The sequence below is a fragment of the Crocuta crocuta genome, unplaced genomic scaffold (genome assembly GCF_008692635.1).
Source record: "Crocuta crocuta isolate KB4526 unplaced genomic scaffold, BGI_CrCroc_1.0 scaffold348, whole genome shotgun sequence".
In the NCBI taxonomy this organism is placed as follows: domain Eukaryota; kingdom Metazoa; phylum Chordata; class Mammalia; order Carnivora; family Hyaenidae; genus Crocuta; species Crocuta crocuta.
The window spans coordinates 3,231,689-3,255,539 of NW_027529573.1; the positions used below are offsets into that span (position 1 = coordinate 3,231,689).

At 50.9% G+C, this 23,851-nt stretch overlaps 2 protein-coding genes across 6 annotated transcripts in view; one reads left to right on the top strand and one right to left on the bottom strand.

Moving 5' to 3' along the window:
- Positions 1-1,263, top strand: part of CUNH22orf31 (chromosome unknown C22orf31 homolog) — a 3,610-nt gene extending 2,347 nt beyond the window's left edge. The window contains exon 3 of the mRNA XM_077761526.1: positions 779-1,263. Within this exon, the coding sequence (XP_077617652.1) occupies positions 779-1,198 (420 nt within the window). The 3' untranslated portion in view covers positions 1,199-1,263. The remainder of the gene's footprint in view (positions 1-778) is intronic.
- A 481-nt stretch (positions 1,264-1,744) lies between these two features.
- ZNRF3 (zinc and ring finger 3) overlaps positions 1,745-23,851 on the bottom strand; it is a 142,757-nt gene continuing 120,650 nt past the window's right edge. The window contains exons 1-9 of one of the 5 annotated variants that reach the window (XM_077761657.1): positions 22,059-22,287; positions 21,863-21,924; positions 14,426-14,500; positions 13,856-13,987; positions 12,149-12,259; positions 11,018-11,185; positions 9,075-9,177; positions 6,554-8,311; positions 1,745-5,159 (exon numbers count right to left, since the gene is read on the bottom strand). In XM_077761657.1, the coding sequence (XP_077617783.1) occupies positions 5,119-5,159; positions 6,554-8,311; positions 9,075-9,177; positions 11,018-11,185; positions 12,149-12,259; positions 13,856-13,915 (2,241 nt within the window). In that variant the 5' untranslated portion in view covers positions 13,916-13,987; positions 14,426-14,500; positions 21,863-21,924; positions 22,059-22,287 and the 3' untranslated portion in view covers positions 1,745-5,118. The other 4 variants (XM_077761658.1, XM_077761659.1, XM_077761656.1 and 1 more) reach the window with 4 other exon arrangements.

The following is a 23,851-nucleotide window of genomic DNA, read 5'->3' on the forward strand; positions in this document are numbered from 1 at the left end:
GGCAGCAGCGTGTTATAGTGGAGAGAGTACCAGATCTGGGCTCATGCCGTTTACCCCCTGCCTAGTTCTCTAGGAAGATGAAGTGGCTTTCATAAGCACAGGCAAAAGGATCTTGATGTGAAGGGATAAGAAGGGTAGGAAAAGCCAGGGTATGGGTAGCGCCCTTACGCACACGCCCCAGAGGGGAGCCGTAGATCTTGCTGTGAACTTCCACCTGGAGAACCTGGCATCCCGGGGTCCATTACTCCGTGGGGCCAGCAGAGCTCAAAGTGCACCCTGGAGCTAAGCCGTCTGGCTTCAACTCCCAGCCCTAAGTAAAAAAAAAAAAGAAAAAAAAAATCCCGGCTCTAAGTATAATTGAGGAGAAGCCTGGGCTTAGCCTCTTTCTGCCTTGGTCTTCGTCATCTGTAAAATGGGGAACAATGGCCCCTCCCCCATAGGGTTTCATGAGGACTAAGCTAATACAGTGCAAAGAGTAAATGCTTAATTTCCTGCGTGGCATTCGCTAGATGACACAATGGTTGTGACCCTTCGAACTGTGTGGCCTTGGGCAAACCAATTCCAGTTTCCTTGCCTTTCAAACCGTCTCCTGCTGCCCTTACAGGGTTATGGGGGACCGCATGCAGCGGCATACATGAAGGAATTCAGTAAACTAGAACACACTAGACAAATGTTGGTTGTGGCTGTAACCAAGACTCTGGGACACAAAACCCGGATAATTATTCTGAGCTCCCTTCTCAAGTTTTAGCTTTGACTTCTCTGCTTTCTTCCTGGCTAGAGTAAAGAAAGTTCAAAGGAGAAAAAAGTAACAGTCCGCCAAGATCTTGAGAACAGATATGCCGAACATGTGGCTGCCACCCAAGCATTAACCCGGAACATTGGGACAGCGGCCTGGAAGGGCCAAGCGCTGCTTCCTGAACCCAGAGAGAGACAGCAGTTGTCCGAGGACAAACTGACCATCCACGGCCTCCCCACAGAGGGTTACAGGGCTCTGTACCACTCTGTGGTTGAGCCGATGCTGTGGAATCCTTCCGGGACCCCCAAGAGGTACAGCTTGGAGCTGGGCAAGGCCATCAAACAAAAGCTCTGGGAGGCTCTGTACAGCCAGGCCGCCAGTCCCGGAGGTGCTCAGGACCCAGTGCCCGGCAGGGAGGAGCCTGTGCCCAAGAAATGGCCCAAGTTAAAGAGAGAGAAATAGGAACAGAGGCTCATGGGCTTAGGATATTCTCTGCTAGAGGTCTGAAAAATAAACACCACTTTGCACCTTCCACATAATCTCAGAGTGCTTTACAAATTAGTACTCCCTCCCTGGGACGCAAGACCTGTGGGTACGAGATTCATTCATTCGAGGAAATGAGTCTCCTACTGACGGCGCCTCTTGGCTCTCGTGGTGAGGTCACCCAAGGGCTACATGCATGGTGTCTTTTCCCTACAAGCCCCCTTTCTTAACAGGGGTTTGCGGGCTCTCTCGGTCTTCCAGGCAGGGGAAGTCAATGGTTTATATCCAGCCCATGTTCCTTATTTTTGAAAGTGGGCTACCGTTTCCCTCGCTCCCTCCGTATAGCGCAGAGCAGAAAAACTACCACCACCTCAAGGACATAATCCCATACACTCTCTATCAGATGCTCTCCTGACACCACCCCAGTGCCCAACAGCCTGAAGTTAAAGGCACGGCTCCATGTAAACCCCTCCTTGGTGGAATCTGCAGCCTTTACCCAACAGAGCAATGACCACATGTAACACGTACTTGATAAAATTGTATTTTTTTTTACAGTCATTTGTACAATTTGTTACAAAACCATAGAAGACTACAACTTGTTTTAAATCATTTTTGGTCGGCAAATATGTAAAATCTGTGTGCAATTATCATGTATTTACAGGGCCTCATGTTAGTCATTTTCAATGATTATTCCAACAATGTCACACTCTCAACATAAGACATGGCTTAAGATAAATATATTAGTAAATAAATATTCTGAGAACATATTTCCATAAATGAAATGTGCTGCTATACATATACAGAATATACATAAGTTGTTTTCTAGCCTTTAAAACATTAAAAAAATGGTAATGTTGGAGAAGGAGCCCTTAGACCATTTTATTACAAAATCTTTACAGCAAAGTCTTTACAAAATATCTTTTAAGTGCTATGGGAGAAGTTAAAAAACACATTTTAAAATAGTGTCTTGTTAGACCAACACAATAGAGTTTATATAAAGAGTAGAAAAAGGCAGGTCTGTTTAAAAAATAATACTCTTGATTAGTAATTATTTTTTAGACCTTATTTTAAAAGCATTAGTCATGCATGAGCTTTGAGTAGAAACTAGCAGCACGTAAGGGAGGAGGGTCTGAGCGGTGGGACAGCAGATCGGGCTTTACAAAATGGCTTGGGTTCAAGAGAGGCGGGAGAGACGGAGTCAGAGCCGGCATACTGAGGCTGTGTCCTATTACAGAGAGGTACCTTGTTGATCAGAAGACCATTTTTAACTGGTTCCAGCACTCTTCAGTTTACATGGCTGTCCCATACCCAGCGCTGGGCCAGGGGACCAGGCCTAACAGTCACACTTCGGCTTGGCTGGGCTGGGGGGGGAGGGGTTCTCAATGGAAAATGTGATGCTCCCAGTTTCCAAGGCTATGTGACCCCCAACACGCCACTGAGAGGCCACCGACAAAGGTATTTGTCATTATTATTGGAACCTTACAACTTCGAAGACGACATTCCTTTTAATTTGAACGCCTAGGCAATATGGTTGGGTTACTACTACATTCTGGGGACGTCCTTGTCTGGTGGGCCAACACAAATTTAAGACAAATTTAAACTAGAACAATCAAATGTTTTCTTTTTGCCATCTGTAATTATTGCTCTTTCAAATGAAAATTGGACACATTTATGTTAAAGCCCCCTTGAAGCCACATTAGCTACTCAATCTATTTATTGCTTAAGGCTGTTGAGTAGTTTTCCAGGCAGGGCTAAAGAAAGCCACTTTGGGGGTATGGTTTCAGACAAAGAGTATGCACTCAAAGGCATTAAAAACAAAACAAAACAAAAAACAAAACCACAAACAACAAGAAAATCTCAACAATGAGAAGCTGGTTTCTGCAATCCACGTTAGAAGCCATGCCCCCCACCCCTTCCCTAAAACCGCGTAACGCAAGCTGTGTCCTGGCAGCTGCTACTCCTGGCCCGGATCACATGTCAACAGCTTAGGCGCTTCCCACACCCTCACCAACAGGTGTGCTGGGCACCAGCCCGGGGTGGGGGGGTGGGGGGGAGCAGCCCCCAAGGGATTCTACCTCAGGAGCTGAAGGACACATCTCATCGTGGTGAGTTCCTAAATGGCAAATGGCTCAATCAGTCGCTGTTGGAATTTCTGTCAAAATCTGGCTACAAATTTCCTAGGTAAATTTCCTCATCACGGGCTAAGTTGAAAAGAAAAAAAAAAAAAAAGGATTGGGATACAGTGAGATTCTCAGTCAGAACGTTCTCATCTGGACTTTGGGCTGACTTCCCGAGTCAGCCTTGCATCGCCAAGGATGGCAACCCAGGCCAGCCTCTATGTCCCCACTCTGGGGGACAGGCTGGGCTGTGAGGTTCCTATTCCACAACTGAGCATTTCAGATGACAATAAATGAATAAAAGTGACCAGAGGAGTTAGTGAACACAAGGGCTAATGTGATTAGTTTCTTCTAAAAAAAAAAAACCACACACACTTTCTTAAGAAGTACATTGGACAAAAAGGATGACGATCCCTGATCTGAAGTAGCTTTAAATAGATTCTCCCTTTTAAAACTGGAAACATCTTTAAAAAAAAAAAAAAATGGTTTGGGTTTTAAAACTCTCCCTTCCTCTTACAAACAAGAACAGCAAAGGCTGGAAAAATATACATAGACCTACCCTTTGGGTCTAAACTATCTGATAGTCTCTTTCTCTGTCTCATGGAGGATCAATACATAATAGTGCATTAGGTCGAAAGGATAGTAGACATTTGCAGGTGAGATGAGCAATTTCAGCCGTGAGGCAGAGGGCTGAATGACCCTGAAGCGAGCTTCCAGAGGGAAACGGGATGGGAAACGTCATTCAAACAGAGCTCGGAGCTCGGTGCTGACCCTGTGGGTTCCCCAGGAAGGCAGCCCAAGGATGCTGGTTGTGCCTACGCAGGCATGCTCCAGTGCCCTGTGTCCCTTCCCCCGGACACTCTCCACCCCCCAGACACTAAGGCTGCAAAAACTATATTCCTCCCCGGTGTTTGTCCCCACCATCTCTGCAGCCAGTGGCAGGAAGCCCAAGTTCGGGATTGTGAACTCTGTCCTTTTACCTAAGACGCTGACCCCAGGGGATAGACTGAGGACACTGGGCTGAATTGTCCCTGTCACCCTGGGGCTTTGAGTAGCAATGGCTTGTCCCAGCTCCTCAGTGCTGCAGACCTTCCGCCCTGTTCCTAGCTCTTTCCATCAGCTGCCTAAAGGTGTGGGCTGGAGAGGCATGGCTTCTGAGAAGACCCGGAACTTTGCATGTTGGGATTTGCCACAAGAAAGAGGCAGCAGTGATTGCATTGTTCCTCAGAGTTTGTACCCATATCAACTAGCTTTACTTCAAGTTTCTGGTTCATTTTCTAAGGCAGGTGTAGCCCTGAGCTTTTCAAAGGCCTGAGCCCCCTCCGGGGAGACAACAGTATCTACACATGATGTGGTTCAATTAATGCAGCAGTGATTTTTTTTCAGCAAAAGTTGGTGGTTAGGGTTCTTTAAAATATATATTTAAATAACTTTACATTTACATATAATATCTTAAAAAACAAAGCAGAGAACTCAATCCCACACACCTCAGAACCCCAAGCACACACACTTTACAAAACAGAATACCGTGTTATCAAAAGAGGCAAAGACTCAGAGAATTTTGTCTGTTGGTTTGTTAATGGGGGGTGGGGGTGGGGGCGATTTGCCACAGGTGGCTCACATTTTGGGTTGAGAAGGAGGGCTCTCTTTATTACCACTTTCGTGTGTTTGTCAAAGCTAAAAAAAAATCTTTTTTTTTTCTTTTTTTTTTTTTTTCCAAAGGAAGTCAGAGCTCAGAGTCTCCACATAGTCCCCATTTCCACATAAGAGTTCCTTCCGAGCTCAGGCTGCCGGGCCGCCATCTGCTGGGCGAGATCTCTGTCCTGGGAGAGAGAGAGAGAAAAATCATCACGGGCCGGAAGAGGCCCTGGAGGCCCTGGGCACACACACAGGGGCCAGACAAGGGACGTGGGTGCCCATGCCCAGCATGGGACAGGTTCTCAGGAAGGGACAGCTCCCAACACTGGACAGACCGTGTTATACAGCAAAGGGCCGAAGCCGAGCTCCTTTGCTGAGAGGCCCTCATGCTGTTGGGGACACAGGCACCTCCTAGACAGTCAGCCTCCCTCATCTGGAGGTGCAGACACTTCCGGAAGCCCTTAGGTAGCATGGGCAACACCACATCCGGCACTGTTGCAGGCACTGGGAAGAACAGAGGAGACCTCTCCACAAAGCCTACAGGCCTCAGAACCAAGTAACCTCAGACTGTGATGGACTGGGAAGTAAGCAGAGGGTATGAGAGTGCCCTTGCAGGAGGCTGGAGGGTGTGATTTCAGCTGCGACCTGGAGAAGCAGCAGACAAGTTTGGAGGCGGGGATGAACAGAGGCCACAGAAGGCTGGAGTAGCCAGAAGGTGAGCGAAGCAGGAGGTGGTCAAGAGGCATGGACAGGGACAGATCAGACAGAATCGGGTGGGGAGTTTACATCTTTTAAATTTAAAGGTAGTGGCGAGTCACTGAAGGGTTTTCTGGCATAAAGACGCATATTTTAAAAAAAGACCACTGTGGTTCCCATGCAGAACAGAAGGCAAGACCAGCAGGAGACCAGCCAGAAGGCCAAGGCCTTGACCACAGGGAGAGGAAATGGGCCTCCGTGAGGAGACAGCAGGTGCGGGCTGCAGAAGAGATAAATTAGGGAGACACTCTGGCAGTGGAACGTGTCCTGTCGTGTCACAGTACTATCGAAGGTGCCAGACTGTTTATTACGGATGTAATAAACAAGACATTTCGGAACTCTAGGGCAACTGGATGTCGTCTGCTGAGTTGAATGAAAATTCTGCACTTGGATTCCGCATGTCTTCTGTGAAGTTTCATTTTTCTGGGAATTTGATTTTCTGGACAGGGGCAAAAAACAAGCCCACGCGGTCCTTGCAGGCAGGTTGAGAAGCCCAGGACACTGGAGTGTGGAGGGTGGGGTGGGCTCAGGGACAGTGTCAGGCTTTCGGCCTGAGCATCTGTGTGGGGAGCAGGGGAGAGGTGGGGCGGGGCATGCAGAGGTAGGAATTTGAGAGCACTGCGGTGGACACGGCAGGGTGGGATGGTGAGGGAAGAGGCCTAATGGGTCTGGAATGCAGAAAGAAGGGCTGGGGTGGAGAATAGCTCTGGAGGTCATCAGGTGCACACGGGGTTTAAAGTCAAGGGCACAAAGAAAGTCACCTAGAAAACAACCTGGAGAAAGAGGTCCCTGACTCCGGCCTACTGTCCTCTCCTGTTCTCACCTGCAGCCTCAGCAGCTGTGGCGCTGGACTCCTGAGTGTCCTGAGGGGCACCAGGGAAGCTGGCCCTGGTGGCCTCTGCCCCCTCCAGAGGGCAGCCGGGCGAGAGCGGTGCCCTGGCCTGGCAGCAGAGAACTGGCTCTTCTTCCTGGGCTGCTCCCAGGCCTCTGCGGGGCCGCAGGGCATCCGGGCCCAGGGTCCCACCCCAGGGGCTGAGGCCACGGGTCCCTTGGCAGTCTGAGGGCAGGCCCAAGTCACAGTCTACATCCTCCGGAATGATGGGGATGCGCTGGCTCAGGTCCCGGGCCCCTGGGTGGCAGCTGGGCGGGGGCTCCTGAGCGAGCGTGTACTGCACGCTCACTGAGCAGTCCTCAGTGTAGCAGCCGCTGCCCCCTCCGCCACCATGGGCCACCTGCTTCTCTTCATAGAAGCAGCAGGGCAGGCCCTCATATTTCACCCCATCTGTCCTGGCCAAATGGTCTGGGTGAAGACCGTACAGGCCCTGGGAGCTTCCCGGCTGTGACTCCCCACCTGTGGGGCCACAGGCCTCACAGGGTGGGGGGCCTAGGAGCAGCGTGCCACTCCCGGCCACCCCTGCACCAGGCTCCAGCGAGGAGGGCTGGGGCTCGCAGCAGCAGACACACGACAGCCCCTCGCGGCCCCCCTTCCAGGTCCTCCTGAGGTCTGGGGCAGCCCCGGGAGAAGCCTCGAGCCCCACTTCTGAGGTAGAGCTGGGGGGCCCCCTGTGCTCCAGGGAGGAGTTGCTGCTGTAGTTCATCTCCAGGCTGCAGGTGGACAGCTGGTCCCCCGAGGGAGAGGCTGGGCCGGGCCAAGGCCCTCCCCGCCCCGCACCTTGACCATGGGCTGCTGGGAGCTCCTCTGGGGGTGGGGAGCCCTCAAGGCACACGACAGGCCCCCGGCCTGAGCCGCCAGAGCCCCCCACATCACTGGTGCGACAGGGACTCCGGCTGCGGTAGATGAAGGGGTCATAGTCGCTGCTGAGGGAGCTGCGGAAGGTTGAGCAGCTCCCGTACACGCCCTGGTTGCTGACCTCGGTGCAGTCCACCACGGAGTCGCTGGACGAGCAGTGGCACTGGCCAGAGCTGCTGCTGCTGCTGCTGCTGTCGCTGCCCGGGCAGTCGGCCAGGTAGCCGCTGCACACTGAGCGGTGGCCGTGGTAGCAGCTGAAGCTGGACGTGCTGCCGCTCTCCAGGTGGGAGGGCGGGGCCATGTGCACCACGGTGGGGAACAGCAGGCCACCGCTGCCGCTGCTCGGGGGGAAGGCGCGGGCCGGGCCCCGAGGAGAGAGGCCCGGGGGGGCCTGGCCCTCCTGCTCCGGGTAGCTGAGGCCCTGGAAGTAGTAGTGTTGGTACATGGTCTCATACTGGGAGAAGCAAGCTGCCTTGGAGAAGCTTCGGCCGCTGAACTTGGGCCTGCGGAAGGGGTGAGCTGGTGAGTAGGCCCGGTGCTCCAGGCCGCAGCGGTGAGGGGCCAGGGCGTGGTCCAGGTGCAGGGGTGGGTAGCCACGGATGTAGGTGGGGGTCTGCGGGGAATAGAGGCTCTGCTCCCCATGCCGGTCCACGGTCAGCAGCGTGACGGGGTTCCCATGGGAGTCCATGCTTGTCCTGGTAGGGTAGGCCGGGATGGCATTGGTCCTGTGCACGCGGCCGGGGTAGTGCACCGGCAGGATCACCCTCTGCTGCCGGCTGCGCGCAAGGTTGCTGGTCTCCACACACACAGTGTTTGGGTTTCCCTTTTGTTCTGGGGGGAGGAGGAGGAAACAAGGTCAGCAGAGCTGAGCACATGGGGCTCGAGGGGTAAACGAGGGCAGAGGCTGAAGCAGGAGAGGCCCGGTCACGTGCCAGGGCAACCTGTCTCATGACGATGGCCCCTTCTAGGCCATCAGCGCACCCAGGACTCTGGCAGAGGCCGACCCAGCTGTCTGTTTGAAGGGTGGGTCTTGCCGATAAGGGCCTACGTCCCCCCTCCCCGCGGTCCTGCCTGACAAAGACACCGGGGCGTTTGCAGAGGGCAGCACAGGTACCAAGTTAAGGCACTTTCTGTCTTGGAGAAACAGCTCCCTGGAGTCCACCCGGCATTCCGCGCCCCTCATCCAGTACCACAGTGGCGCAGGAGCAAACTGCGACCCCGCCACCTCACATTCATCGCCTGTGGCATGGGAACATCCCCCCACGCGGGAACAACGTGGCCATGGGCACGTCATCACTGTCATTTCTGCTAAGGACATTGTGGGCCTAAGGCCCGGAGAGGCCAGATGCCTTGCTCAAGGTCAGGAGGCTGGTTCACGTGCAGAGGCCAAAACAGGACCTCGGGGCAATTCTCCACACCTGGCTCTCCTAAGGGCTTGGAGGGCCAGTGCACTCCGAAACCCAAGGTCCCCACACCTCCAGGCCCTCGAGGCAATGCTCGCTCACCAGTCTGCAGTATGGTCACACTCTTGCTAGGCACTTGTTAGGGACAGTGACTCTTCAGCAATGGGGGGGAGGTGGCAGGTGACAATTACCTATGATGTTATGCCGACAGTGGGGGCAGGTGTGGTGCTGCAGCAGCCACGGGTCCACGCACTTCCGGTGAAAGCGGTGAGTACAGGGGATAACCCGCAGCTCCTGGGGAGGGAGAGGGGACACACAGACTGAAGGCAGGGCGCAGGTGGAGGGCAAAACGCTTCTTCCTGAGGAGTCCGACATGGGCCACGGAGCCCTGTTCGCCAGGCCAGTGCCAGAGGCTTCCTCCTCACCACCCCACCGCCCCCATCTCTAGCTACAGGCAGACTCACTGCCCTGGAGTCCGCACCCACGTCTGCGTTCTAGGAAGCCCCGACCACGGTCCTCATTGCTAAGGGAGGAAGCACATAGAAGCAGGCTCCTTTCTTGTTGCCTGAGGAAGGCACTCACATTCATGCTGCCCATGAGGGGAGACCAAAGCCGAGAGCTTCTGCAGCCCGCGGGTGTGGGGAGAGGGCTAAGCTAGTCCCCGAGACTTTTGCATCTCTGGGATGGTGGCTCCCTCCAGGTACACCAACTGGGTATGAGTAGAAAGGAAGGTGCCCCGGACTTGTAATTGACAAGTGGAACAGCCAAGGCGCAAAGCTCTTCTGTCCCCTCCTTTGCTGGGCCCTGAACACTCACCCGAGGGTACATGGTCTTATAACAAAGCACCCTCCGTGAGAGGAGGTGATGGGGTTTTCTGAGGCAGGACCACCACTGGCATTCCTGAGCCAAAGCACCCTGCAAATCTGCTACCATGATTTTGTTTTTCCATTCTCTGACCGGCTCAACACAATAATATTCAAGCTAGTACCTAACTTTGTGCTTGACCTTGGTAAGAGTTCGACCTGCATTTTCTCATGTAACCTTTGTGATCACCTTGACCGCATGTCCGGCTCAGGCTCATGTCTCGAGCACAGTGCAGAGAATGAATTCTCTGGCCCGAGGTCACAAAGCTAGAACTTACCCTGGGTCAGGATTAGAATGCAGGCAGTCTGCATCTAAAGACCATTCAAGGTTCTCTTAATCTCAAGGCCTCTGTGAAAACTCATTTTTTAATCCAATAGTCTATCTGGGAGCAGAACGCTTTTGTTAAAGGGGCATCAAATGTCTGGAACTGATTCTGAAGTGGTTTGCCTCCCGCCCCTCAAAATGTGTGTGTCTGTGTGCCTCTGTCTGGAGAGAGATTAAGCCAATGTGCCACAGTGTTAACAAAGGGTTATTCGAGGTGAATGACGTACCACTCACTGAAGGACTCCAGCAGCTTTCCTGAAAGTCTGACACTTTCAGGATAAAAAGCTAGAAGAAAAAAGGTAGCCATCACACCCCTTGTCTCCTAAGTAAAAACACCCAGCGTTCCACGGGGCTTTGCAGGAGACGTTTGCTTCGAGTCATGTCTCTGTTTCCAGAAGAGCAATTCTAAAATTAAGTCCATGCGTGTAAGGGACGCCTGGGTGACTCAGGCGGTTAAGTGTCTGACTCTTGATTTCGGCTCAGGTCACAATCTCACGGTTTATGAGATGGAGCCTCATGTCGGGCTCTGTGCTGGCAGTCCAGAGCCTGCTTGGGATTCTCTCTCTCCCTCTCCCCTCTCTCTGCCCCGCCCCTGCTCATATGTGCTTGCTCTCTCAAAATTAAAAAAAAAAAAAGGAAAAAAATTAAAAAATAAAATAAAACTATGTCAATACGTGTAAATGTTCTCAACACCAGACATTGTCTGGCCTAGCATATATTTCTGATCGACTTCTGAAGTCACGTGGGTAGAAGCTGGGTCCTCCTCCAGGGGAGAAGAGCGGTTAGACAATCTCAGGCCACCCCCTTGAGACTAGGCGTTTAAACCCTTTTGCCCCTACAAAGCTGTGGGAAAAGGACACGGGGCTCTGTCCTTTCGGGTCTCACGCACCTCTGCTCACCTGTCCACCCCGCCCCCGCCCAGGATGGGTCCCGCCTCTGCTGTTACCTCTCCATCGATGTACTTCTCCAGGCAGATGGCACAGTCGGACGTGGAGCTGCTGCTGAGCGTGTCCAGGGCCCCACAGCTGCCCTCCCGGCGCCCCTTGTTCTTGGAGTTGAACTTTCTGGTTTCCATCTTCTCCAGAGCCTGTACGGCCAGCCTGTTCATGGAATTCTGTGTGGCAGAATGTGGTCTGTGTTAGGGTCAGGGACGGACTGCAGTGGTAGTCACCCCGAGGGCCGTGGCGTCTCATGCATGCGGACAGGTGTAACACTAGTCCTCTCTTAGACCAGAAGAGGCTTTCGAGAAAACACTAAAAATTCAGACGGCTGCAGCACAGACCTTCCAGACCCCTAAGTGTTAACGGCTTGAACGCAGGCTTCACCTAAGTGGCAGTATGAGCAGAAGCATACACTTCCATCGGTTGGCCAAGTCTGCAAGACCCTGAGTTATTAACCTGCTCTGTGCCCAGGATTCCTTCTCTTTACACTGAAGAGAGTCCTGAGGACAAATGAGACAAGGCGCGTGGGTGTTCACCAAACCCAGCCACTTCTGGCCGCCCAACTTTGTGAGGAGTCGGTGATCCTCTCGACAGACTGCCCACCAATATCCACTGTCCCTCTCCTGAGCTGTCACAGTATACACGGGACAGTCGAGATTGTTGCTTACCCCGTCTGTCAACCTCTGGCCCCACATCCTGCCTTCCTACGAGCACAGTGATGTGCTAGCTGGGGCAAGAATGGCTATTCTGTTTACTGAGAATTGTTTAGAGAGAGCTTGGAAGATGCAGATCTGGATTCAGCAGGTCTGGGGTGTGGCCCGAGAACCTGCATTTCTACCAAGCTCCCAGATGACGTGGACCCTACTGGGCCCCAGATCATATCTGAGGAGCAAGGCTCCAGGGCTCTGCGTTAACGTTTAGACATTTCTTGAGAAAAACTCCTAACTGGAAGCGTTCCCAAGGCTCGGCCCTCTGGGAACAAAGACACAGGGTGATAAGCTTCGCTCTCGTTTTTCTCTGTCTTTGCTGCGCATGGGTTACTGGGACCCGGCTGCACAGCCCAGCCCCCCACTCCTGGTTTTTACTAGTGACAGGGCGGCGGGGATCTGCACCGGCCGGCTGCTTGGAGGTGTTACCTGACTGCGCCGCTGCTTCAGCTTGATTTTGACAAGGAGGATGAGGCAGACCAAGGAGACCACGACAAAGAACGCCAAGAAAATCCCCATGTCGAAGTACTCGGTGGGTTGCTGGAACAGAACACAAGACACGATGAGTCACGGGTCTCTTCGGCCGGGGGACGGGCACGTGGCCTGTGTCAGCGCCGGTTGGAGGAAGGAGGGGGCCAACTCGGGTGCGCTTCCCCTCATTTGCAGGAGACACCCGGGGTGTGTGCGAGGCTAACCTGCACACACATGGGGTGTTCTCCACCTGGGCGCTACCCCGTGGTGTGGCTAGCAGGAGGCCTGGAGCCATCTTGGCCAGGCCTCCTCACAGCCAAGAGGACTCCCATCATAAAGCCTCGCTCCCCGAGGAATAGCGCAAAGTTCACTGTAACCGGTAGGAGAGGCCCAGCCATATAAACACGAATATCATATTTAAGGGACAAAGGAGTGAGTGTCATGTTTTGAGGGAACAGTGATTACTAACCATATAATTAATGGTTTACGACAACTCAGAAAATTGTATGCTGCTTCCACAAATATCGGCTTCCACTACAATGAGTCACATTTACCAAAGTGCTCTTTTCTCCTTTAAAAAGAAGCCGGCAAAGGCAGTGCTTTGCAAATTCCCTACACTCTTGAGTTCTTATCTTTTCCTCGTGGCACACTGCCTCGTCAAGCCTTGAAGCCACCTCACCTAGGACATGCATTTTAGCTAACAGGAGGAGGGTATACTAATTGAATGCTGGGGGTATCTAGTTTGTGCATATGTACGAATCCTCCTATATGTGAGTATTCCAATTTTTGTGATAAGGAAATAAATCCTATAGGAGGTGCCTATCCCAGGTTCCTAGAATCTTCAGTCTGAGGTTTGGGCAAAAGATACCAGTAAAGGGCTACTGGCCAGCAGTGGCCCTTTGACATACTCAAGAGAAGCCTAAATGCTATTCAGTGACCACCTAGAAGTCATGAACTTTAATCCCACTTGAAAGCTAGGTGTGCCAGAATCATATAAGTGAGGGGTTTTCAGGGCGCCTGGGTGGCTCAGTCGGTTGAGTGTCTGTCTGACTCTTGACATCAGCTCAGGTCATGATCTCAAGGCTGTGAGATTGAGCCCTACGTCGGGATCCACACTGAGCATGGAGCCTGCACGGGATTCTCTCTCTCTCCCTCTCTGTGCCCCTCCCTCACGCACGCACACATGTGTGCTCTGTCTCTCTCACAAAATAAACTAAAAAAAAATAATAAAAGGTTTTCAACAGTGCAATTTATTCTCTGGGAAGAATGAAGTATAGGCCTTTTTCTATAGTCTGGGTCAAAAGGAAGGAAGGAAGGGGGGACAAGGGAAGCTGAGTGCTGGGTATTCCTTTCTTCCTTCAATCCTCAGCCTTTCAGAGGGGGACGGGAGGGAAGCGAAAGAAGGACAGGACGCTACCAAGAGGGAGCGCTGGGTAGAAGAGACCAGAGACACCTTAGCACAAATCATCTACTTCTGGAAGGTCTTTTCAATTCCTGTGTAAAGGAACTCGAGGGCTGACATTTCTCCTCGGCCCCCGGACTTCTACCTCATCTAAACTGCAGGAACGTAGGCTGTGTCAGCATGTTAGACAGAAAGAAGATTGGAGAAAAAAAGCCTAAAGGGAATAAAGGCACAGGGAGCAGCAGAGAGGCTGCCAGGCTCACTCGAGGTGGGCGGTGCTGAATTCTTGCTCGAGCTACTTTCTGCTTGTTGACGATGTTCATCAGCTTGATGGCGTCTGCACCCTTCACGTACACCACCGGCCTCTTCAGTGGGTCTTCTGAGCCCTGGTTTAGCTGAGGACGAAAAGACCATGCTGCTTAAAGGATGTGTTTACTTTGAGGAGGAGAGAGAACGAGGCTGAAGGAAAAGAACGGCAGATACCATTTGAAAATCCCCCAGGTCCTCAAGCATGACAGCCTTGGAGCTTCTGGAAGGGCGAGACTGGGAGCAATGCTCGTTTTAGAACAGCCTGGGCAGGCTGAAGGCCCCGAAGGGTCTGTGAAAATGCCCTCCCCGTCCTCCCCCGCCGTCCCCAACCACCAACCCCCTGCTCTTCACTCCTTTCAATACCCTTGCCTCAGAGTCAGAATGATGCCTAGACAGGGGTCTCTATGGTGAGCGGGCAAGTGTGAAGCCCTGAGATGAGGGTGCCGGCCCAGTGACACACCGAGCTGGTGAAGGAAGCACTTCTCTCAGGGCGGGGGCTGCGATGCGTGGCCTGAGGAGTTTACCTGGTCAATAGCTTCTGGGTTTTCCGATACATCAAAGATGACGGCAGTGGCTCCCCGCTGCACTGCCCGCTTGGCCTGGCAGGGGAAAAAAAGAACAGGTTGGCAGCCTTGCTCCTCTGACCTTTCCAAAGCTGGTCTGGGAAATCAGACCTGTGTTCGAATGCAGAATCTGACAGTTACTTCTCTGACTCTCGGCAAGTTACTAATAACTTCCCAAAACCTCAACTTTTCCATCTATTAACTATTAAAAAAAAAAAAAAAAGGTTGTACGGCTGCATCTGGAGAACCAGATGAGTTAGCATAGGTAGAAAGAAATAACCGGGTACTGAATTAACCTTTGTCTCCCTGTCCAGCCAAACATTAAAAACAAATCAACAACCTGCCCCGTCAGCATGAAGGTATTGGTTTCAGGATCTTCTGCTGTGAACACACAGCCGCTGGCAACCAAAGTAAATGCCTCTGGTCCTTTTCTCCTGTGGTCCTGCCTCGTTCCTGCGTCACCCACGGCTGCTGTGAGACCGGCACATGGGATATTTCCAAGGGGATCTCAAAATGGTCAATTTTAATAACTGACATAAGCTGAAGACCTCTGGAGATGCTGTCAGAGGGAAAAGCTCCGAGAAAAAATCGTAAATGGGGATTTAGAGCAGTTGGCTGCCAAACCTGGCTGCACATCAAAAACCACTTGGGAAGTTTGTAAAGCAGATTTCCTGGCTCAAACCACAGAGACTGATTCAGCAGGGCTGGAGTAAGGCCCAGGAAACTGAGTTCTGGAAGTTTTCTGAGGGATTCAGATGATTCAACCACTTGGGGAACTAAGGATCAGAGAGAAAGGAGATGAGAATGTTTCAGGAACAAATGTGAAGTGGAATTATTTTCTTAGATTATTATACTTGTTATTATCACTTTGAGAGAGACAGAAGAGAGAGCAAGCTGGGGAGGGTCAGAGAGAGAGGGAGAGGGGGAGAGAAATCCCAAGCAGGCTCTGAGCTGTCAGCGCAGAGTCCGGTACAGGGCTCAGACTCACGAACTGTGAGATCATGACCTGAGCCAAAACCAAGGGTCAAACGCTTAACCGACTGAGCCACCCAGGAGACCCTGGTGGGATTCTTTTTTGAGGGAAAGGATTCTTTTCTAGCCCAAAGAACCTTCTGATTTCATGTCTGGCTAAGTGGACAACAGGGTAAAAGCAGTGGAAGAACAAGACAGAAGACATAACCCTTGCTTTTCAGATCCTGAATCCTGTTAGAGACGTAAGATCCTCTCATGTGGGGGAAAAACAAGCAAAAACCAAAATAAAACCCCAAGCCTCCTATAAGATGGGCAAATAATGGCTGGTGTTCTGAGATCAATAAAGTCTCTATGAGCCAGAGTGCTTGAGAAAGAATACAATTTGACTGGAAGGAATTCCTGTCGAGGGAAGAGCCACTACCCGGATGCGTGAGAAGGCGGCACTGACCCTGCAGAGCCCAGTACGTGGCTGGACCAATGGCTTCACAAGCCCACTAGAGGGCAGTCTTATCCCACAGCTTTTATGAGACAATTCCCTGTACTGTGTCCCACAGAAGCGGGACTGTGAACTCCTTGCGGATCTTGCAAAGTTCCCCGCAACTTAACCAGCCCGGGCACCCTGGCTGCTGTGCTGTGGAGCTGTCCTTCTTCCCCTGGGGCCTCTTCCTTGTTGAACTGAGACGCCATGTAGCTCAAGTCCCCTCTACCTCCTGTCCCACCCCTGTTGCCTCACCAGCAGGCTGTCGTCGGGAGTGGCTCTTGGGAGCTTTCCCAGCTCTGCCACTGAGAAGCTGCCAGTGGTGGGCAAGTCACTGAATGTCTCTCAGTCTCTGTTTCCCCACCTGTAAGAGGAGGAGGAAGTCTATGTTATGATGACTAGGGTCCCTTCCAGTTCCCAATCTTGGCCACTCAGCTGAGAGGCAGGGGACTGTCCCGAGCAATGAAGAAAGGGCTACAGTGGCCCTACTGCCCAGCTGCAGAGAGAGGACATGATGGCACAGTGAGAAAGTTTGCGGCCACGAGGCGTCATTTCCCTTCAAAAGACTTTTTAGGGGCACAGACTCCCTGGGCTGTGGCCAACAGAGTTAACAATAAGTAGGCGCTGCGTCTTCTACTCAGGTGATACCCTCATCTTCACAAATTCTTCCCTGGACGTGGAAGGACCCCAAGGAACAACACCGAAAACAAGGTAATCAACGGGACCTCTCGTTCCTTTATTTGGCTTTCATTCCACCAGCAAGCACATCAACCAGCACCAGAGGGAACCGTGCATTCAGATCCGTTCTGATCAGGAGCGCCCGGCACCTCCCACTTTGATGCTGGTGCACCTGCAGAGTCTGATGGCAGCCCATGAAAGGCTGTGCGACCCGGGGTAGCGCAGAGCTCCAGCCACGTGGCTGCTCACGCTTCCGGACCTCCCTGCTCCCCAGGAACGTGGAAGCCTTAAGGATCTGGAGGTGAGGCATGACCCACTTGGGACAGGCACTTTTTAAAAAGGCATTTTCAACAAAATCTAGGAGGTTTGAAGGGTCTCCTGGTTTGTATAGTAAAAACAGCAGGTCAAGAATGAGGTGCTTAAATCCCATTTAATGGATCCATTGCACGGACTCTGACACAACCAAGTTAATACATGGGATTCAAGTACAAACATTTTTTTGAGAAAATGATGATTCTCACAGCTGACTTACTTTAAAAATTAATGGAATCTGCTATTTAAATAAGGTTGTATTTCCTGCCCATGCCAAGACTAGACAGGAGGGGAGTCAACCAGGATCCTGTGGAGAACCTGCTTGTTAGGAGCCAGCTTGGGATTTAAAATAGGCCATGAATAATCCAGATTTAGAAAATGACACATTTTTAAAAAATGTTTATTATTTTTTTTGAGAGAGAGAGACAGAGTGCGAGCCGGGGAGGGTCAGAGAGAGAGGGAGACACAGATTACAGGCAGGCTCCAGGCTCCGAGCTGTCAGCACAGAGCCTGATGCGGGGCTTGAACCCTTGAACTGTGAGATCATGACCTGAGCTGAAGTTGGACGCTTAACCGATTGAGCCACCCAGGTGCCCCAACACATTTCTTATACTATTCCCAAAGCAAATTAAAAAACACAACACTACTTGGTCACACTTTCCCCCTCGCCCCACAATTTCAGCTTAAAAATAGATGAGGCATCTTCCTGAACCAGTCTTCACATCTTAGATCATTTCATCATTTTACCAAGTCAAACTTGGGCCAGAATATGGTTTCAAAACAAATCTAAAGCACAGATTATGAGATTACATAATTGGGAGATTAGTGGTCTTGTGACCACTAGAAACCCTATCTCTATAAAGTCACAAAACTCGAGATAAGGCTGTTTCAAAGAAAGGGTGGAAAAATGCAGCCTGGTGGATGCTGCTAGATAAAAGTCACAGGTAAACTGGGCTACAGCTGGAGAAGGCAGTTACCCTTGAACTGTGCACAGACTGGCGTGGATGGAAGAGCATGAGAAGGGTGTGAACAGCAGAAAACAGGTGGGAAGTCTTGGGAAGGCCTCCCCAAAGCAGCCAAAGGCCCTCCCTGCCTTTATGGCTCTTTGCTTGCCCTCCGTCTGCCCCTCCCACACAGTTACTTTAACATCCTTCATCACCTCTGCTGCCTCCATCAGGCAAGACCTGACCAGTGTGGACGGGTCAACACCAGCCAGCAGGTGACTGGAAGCCCAGCAGTAGAATGTGAAACCAAAGGTTGTCATGGCCCTCTGTTAACTTTTCCAGGGTTTGCAGGACCCAAGGCTAGACAATCTCCCCAGCCACTGAGACAAGTATCAGATGTGTGAACATCTGCATGCTTACATTTTGCCAAGTACAAAGCTCCAAGCCCCGGGAGACAGGGTCCTACTGTGGTTATTAACACGTACAGCGATGCGAGACTCCTAGGGTTATTCAATAAATGTTGGTTCTGAACGAAAAGCCAGCCTGCCTGGGATCATACTCTTGGGCTGCTGCCCCCTGAATGTGGATGTTGTTTTCCCCTAAGGAGAGCGCTTCTATCAACATGGCTGAGTTTTGAGTTTCTGGATGGGAATGAGACATCCTGGTGGGTAGGAGAACTCAAAGCCTCCAGTCTGCTTTAGTTTCAATTAAGTTCAGGAACTCCGATCAGGAATGGATCTGGCACTCTCCCTGGCCTGTGCAGTTACACCCAGACTTGGTTAGTCCCAGCAGCCCCTGGGCAGACTCACTGCTGTTTATCTGTTTGTCTAGCACTGGATGTGCTGGTCCCAGTGCCTAATACTTATTAGAGGAAATCTTTGATAGAGGATCATCTTAATCAGAGATAACCCAAACTCCGGACCACAGGATAACCAAGGAAGCTGGATTAATAGTGCTGATATGAACACCTCTGTCCTCAACCTCTTCTAGGAAGCTCTGGGAGCTCCAAGCAGAACTTTTTTTGTCTCTATTGAATACAATTCTTTCCTTTTTTCATTTTGTTTTGTCTTTTCTTTTACACTTATCATAACCTTCCAGTAAGTCATTCAAAATGCTTGGTACACATCTTTAAAGCTGTGAAATAGTCCTTCATATACTCTACTCACTCATGTATTTTTGATATTTGGGCTCTTTCAGTTTTTTATTATGATAACTAATGCTATACTGAATAAATTGTGGCTTACATTTCCAATTTCCTTAGGAAGGGAGGCCCTGGGCCAAAGAGTATGAAGAGTATTGTAAGAATCGTAATACAATCCATATAGGCTTTTAATGCCCCTCCTTACAAACCCACTCGATTCTTAATTTACCTGTAATGACAAAATAGGATGGTGCAGATAATATAAGACAAATTTGTCAACACATTTAACTTCTGGGTGAAGTGACCCGCGGTGAGCTGGCTGGGGGAAGGAAGTCAGTGTGAGAGGAACTCTCTGCATGAAAGTGCATATGCAGAAAGATACTCCAGTGTAAACTATCACGTGTTGATCATATCTACTGATTCTTCAAGGTCAAGTTCATGCGCCACCCCTCCCATAAGATTGACAAATGCTTCTCTATAGCCTAAAGCAGCTCTTAACTCTCCCTGGGCCCTGATATTGCTAAGGATTTCTCTTCTGCCGCTTACTACTTTCTGTGATGCATTTCCCCCTCCAATATGACCTTCTTTAGTGTTTTTGCTATTTATAAAAGCAAAATATGCTTAATTGAATATTGAAATTGAAAGCAAAAAATAACTCACCCTTATATCCCAGCTTTACAACATTAACAGTGTGGCATATCTTTCTGTGTTTTTTTTTAACCCATCTATTAGCAGGAATAAAATGCACATAAATATACTCACATATCAAAATACACTTAAAAACACTTAAAAATAAATTGTATGTATATATTGTTCATACTCCTCTTAACTCAACAATTTGCTCAACAATATCATACACACATCGATATAAAAAAATATTATTCCATTATATGGTTGTACCAGAGCTTAAGACTGTGTCCTGTTACGGGATTTCTGCGTTTTCTGTTATAAACAGTGCCATATATACATTCTTATACTCATGGTTCTGCTGGTATCTGGCTTTAAATAAACAGCTAGGGGCACCTGGGTGGCTCAGTCGGTTAAGCATCCAACTTCGGCTCAGGTCATGAGTTCTCCATGAGATCTCATAGTTCGTGAGTCTGAGCCTCGCGTGGGGCTCTGTGCTGACAGTGCGGAGCCTGGAGGCCTGGAGCCCACTTCAAGTTCTGTGCCTCCCTCTCTGCCTCTCTCCTACCCTGCTCTCACTCTGCCACTCCCTCTAAAATAAGTAAACATTAAACATAAATAAATAAATAGCTACAAGTGGTCCTGCCTTGCCAAAGGGCATAGATCTTACACTTAAATGCCTGGCCTGGGTGCTTGCTAACCTGCCCTCAGAGTCTAAAGGAGCCAGGAAGTAGATCTTATTTGACCAGTCTGTGGGCCCTATAAAAGCTTAACAAAGCAGACTGCCCTGGGCATGGTCTATACCCAACAAATGAACATAGTAGGCAGGAACAGAGTTTAATTCTATTTGCAGTGTCATTTATTCATTAATTTGTTAACAGTAGCAATTAACCAGTTACTCTGTGCTCAGCCCTGAGGATGCACACAGTAGTAATAAGCAGCATGTGGCAGACAGACCCCTGTCCTCACCCAGCGTGCATTCTGCAAGCAATGCAGCTACAGACAGAGGCCAGGTGAGTCACAAGGAATAGTCTCAGTGTTCCATTCCAAGGACAAATGAGTAAGACATTATGAACATAGGATCACGTCTCAACTGTAGCTTTGCCCAAAGTACGTATCACGGGATGAGATTTTCTTGGTTGGCATCCTTTGAGAAATGCTGCATTTTCTAGAGTGCCCCCTGATACCCACAGAGCACATTAGTATGCTAGAGGCTCTTATCTACCAGGAATCCCTCATTTTTCAGGAGACAGAATCCTTTTGCAGCAACTCCTGTCAACACCCCCTCCCTTCTATGGGAGATGTTTTGGAGCCCACTTCTCGGGGCACCTGGGTGGCTCAGTCGGTTAAGTGTCCAACTTCGGCTCAGATCATGATCTCACGGTTCATGGGTTTGAGCCCTGCATTGGGCTCTGTGGACAGCTCAGAGTCTGGAGCCTGCATCTGATTCTGTGTCTCCCCCTCTCTCTGCCCCTCCCAGCTTGCACTCTGTCTCTCTCTCTCTCTCAAAAATAAGTAAACATTAAAAAAAAAAAAATGGAACCCACTGCTCCATGGTGTGTGGTATGCTAGCGAGAGTGGAATATCACCACTTATTCATTCCCTTGCTCTTAAGGTACAGGTAGGAGGCTGGGGAATATGGCAGAGAGCTACATTTTGAGCTGAAAAACAATGAGAGAATGTACACGCTGCAATTTAAATGAGATGGTTATTGGTATGAAAACATCCAGTTACATAGTTCGACCTGACAACTACTTAAGAGGTCCAACTGTGTGCCAGGCACCCCAAGAAAGATATAAGCCAAGACCTTCTAGAAGTGTCTGTCATTATGCACTGGCTGTTGCCCTGGGAGAAGAGCTTTTGCTTGGCAAGCAGCAGGGTGAGGGTGCGCAGATCTCTTTTTACCCAAGAGAGTGTTCCCTTGCGGGTCTCCTCTGATACGTGTATAGAGAGCAGCGTGACCCAAGTGGCAGAAACCATCATGGCAGAGAATCCATTATGGCACCAGAGTCCCTGAGTCCATCAGCATTCTGCTTCAGTCTGGGTCCCCAAGTTCCTGCTATGGCTAGTCCCAAAGCAGAGCACACTGTCCTAGGCATCTGTGGATCCTTTCTTGCTCAGGCTGATATGGGTGTCTGGGGTCTTGCCACAGTCCTACCCTTCATGCAAGTCCGTGCCTTCCTACCATCCAGACTCACAGGGGCCAAGTTGGACCTTTGCCCTCACCCCTACACTCAACTGCTTACCAAGTTTTGCTGATTCCATCTTCCAAATCCATCATTGCTTTTCCATCCCCACTGCTGCCACCCTGTCCAGGACACCAGACTTCTCACGTGAGTCACAACAACATTCTCCCTTGGGGGTCCTCCAGCCCATCCCACCTGCCTCCCAGTGTGGTCTCTACCCAGCAGCAGAGGGACTCTTCTAAATCACAGCTCTGACCTGGACCACTCTCCTTGGATAACCGTGCTGCTCTTAGGGAAAGGCGTGACCTCTCTGCTGCTTATGGTAAACTCCATACTCCAAGCCCGAGTCTAAGTGGGCCGCGCTTTCACTAGTTCTCTGATGGCCTGCGTTCCCCGTGCTGAGGAACGCACTGCCTCCCCCACACCAGCTAGCCTTTACCGCTTCTAATTCTTGGCCCACTTAGGTGTTATTCCCTTTACACTGTTACTGCCTGTGGCCTGACTGTGCCCCACCATTGAAGCTCTTATGACATCACAGTGGAATTGTTTACTCAAAGTGCCTCCTCACTAGAGGGCGGCCAATGTGTCAGACTTCTTTCCTGCTGAATTCCCAGAATCCAGCAATGTGCCTGGCACAGGGTGAATGGCCAAAAAATGTTTGTTTATTAACCCAGAAAGATCAGCTTTTGCCCTCGGGGTTGGCATCAAACACCTAGGCCGCTGCTACCTCGAGCACAGACCGTAGCTCGCTCCTGGCCACCTTGTCTCCCGTTTCCTTTGACTCAGATTGAGAAAGGTCTGTTCTCTACCACATCTTCTTGGAACTCAAGATTCTGCGCATTTGAGACTTTCAGGATTTGGTGTATTAACTGAGTGCACATCGCCTGCTTCCACGTTTGCTGACGGGCCTCTTATTGGTGGCTGGTGCTAATGCAGCCATTGTTGCCTCTGGGCAGCCTCGACCTCGGTCCCTACGAGTGATTCTGCCTCCATGTGGATCCTTATCAGGCCCCAGGCCCCTGTGTGAGCACATCTCTGATGTCAAAGCTCTTAGAAAACAAGCCCGTGCACCTGCAATGTTTGTTCCTTCCACTCTCTGGAGGAAGGCAAGCTCTTACCAAAGGAAAACGCTCACCAAATGACTACCCTTGGGGGAATCCACAGGCACAGATGGCAGGAGATGCAGATTTTTACAGGGTCCTCCCATTATCACTCAGGGGACGTTGGCTTTTCCTCAAAGACTGGTGAAACCTATGGGACATCTTGAGACAGGTGGCGACAGACGGCCTGTACCAACAGGGGCCTGTCTTGGGGAAGGATACCAGTCGGCCTTCCCCACCTGGTGCGAAGACCAAAGACAGGAAGCTTGGCTTCTGGGGGAACTGCTGGCAGATTCCAAACTCCCACAGTGACAGCCTCTTTTGGGGGCAATGAGACCAAAGCACAGGCTTGAGAGGAACACCCGCCTAAGGCTCGAGCCTGGGGCACGTCTTGCCAGGAATGCAGGGGGCCAGGAAAAAGCCCCGGGTATGTTGCCACTGCCGCAGGGCCTGCTCTGTGGTCGGGGAGAGACAGGGCCTGTGAACACCGATGGAGACCAACCACCCAGAGACTGGCCACGCCAAACAGCCGGCACTCCCTGGGTCCCAAAGCCCCACCCTCTGGAGGCCAGTGAGTGGCTTGTAAGCCCTCCCTCCTCACTTTTTCCTCTCCTCCTCCCCCGTGTTCTTTGCTTGGTAGTGACCACCCAGGCACCAGGCTCTTGATCATTCTGGTCAGCTGCTGTTCCCTGAAGCATGAGTCACTGCTCTGACAGGGGACAGATACTCTTGCCAGGCAAGGGGGCTTGCAAGGCTGGTCTCACCAGCGCCCTGTTTTCCTACAGAAACCTTTCGTTCCATAGGAAATGAGGTCACACACCAGAGCACGTGGGTAACCAGTGAGAAAATGCTGGTGCCAAGAAGGGGGCGGGTGTCAGAAGTGTCGAGGGAAAGGACCCTAACAGGAACCACCAGAAGAACCACCTGCTGCTCTGGGACAGCGTAGAGA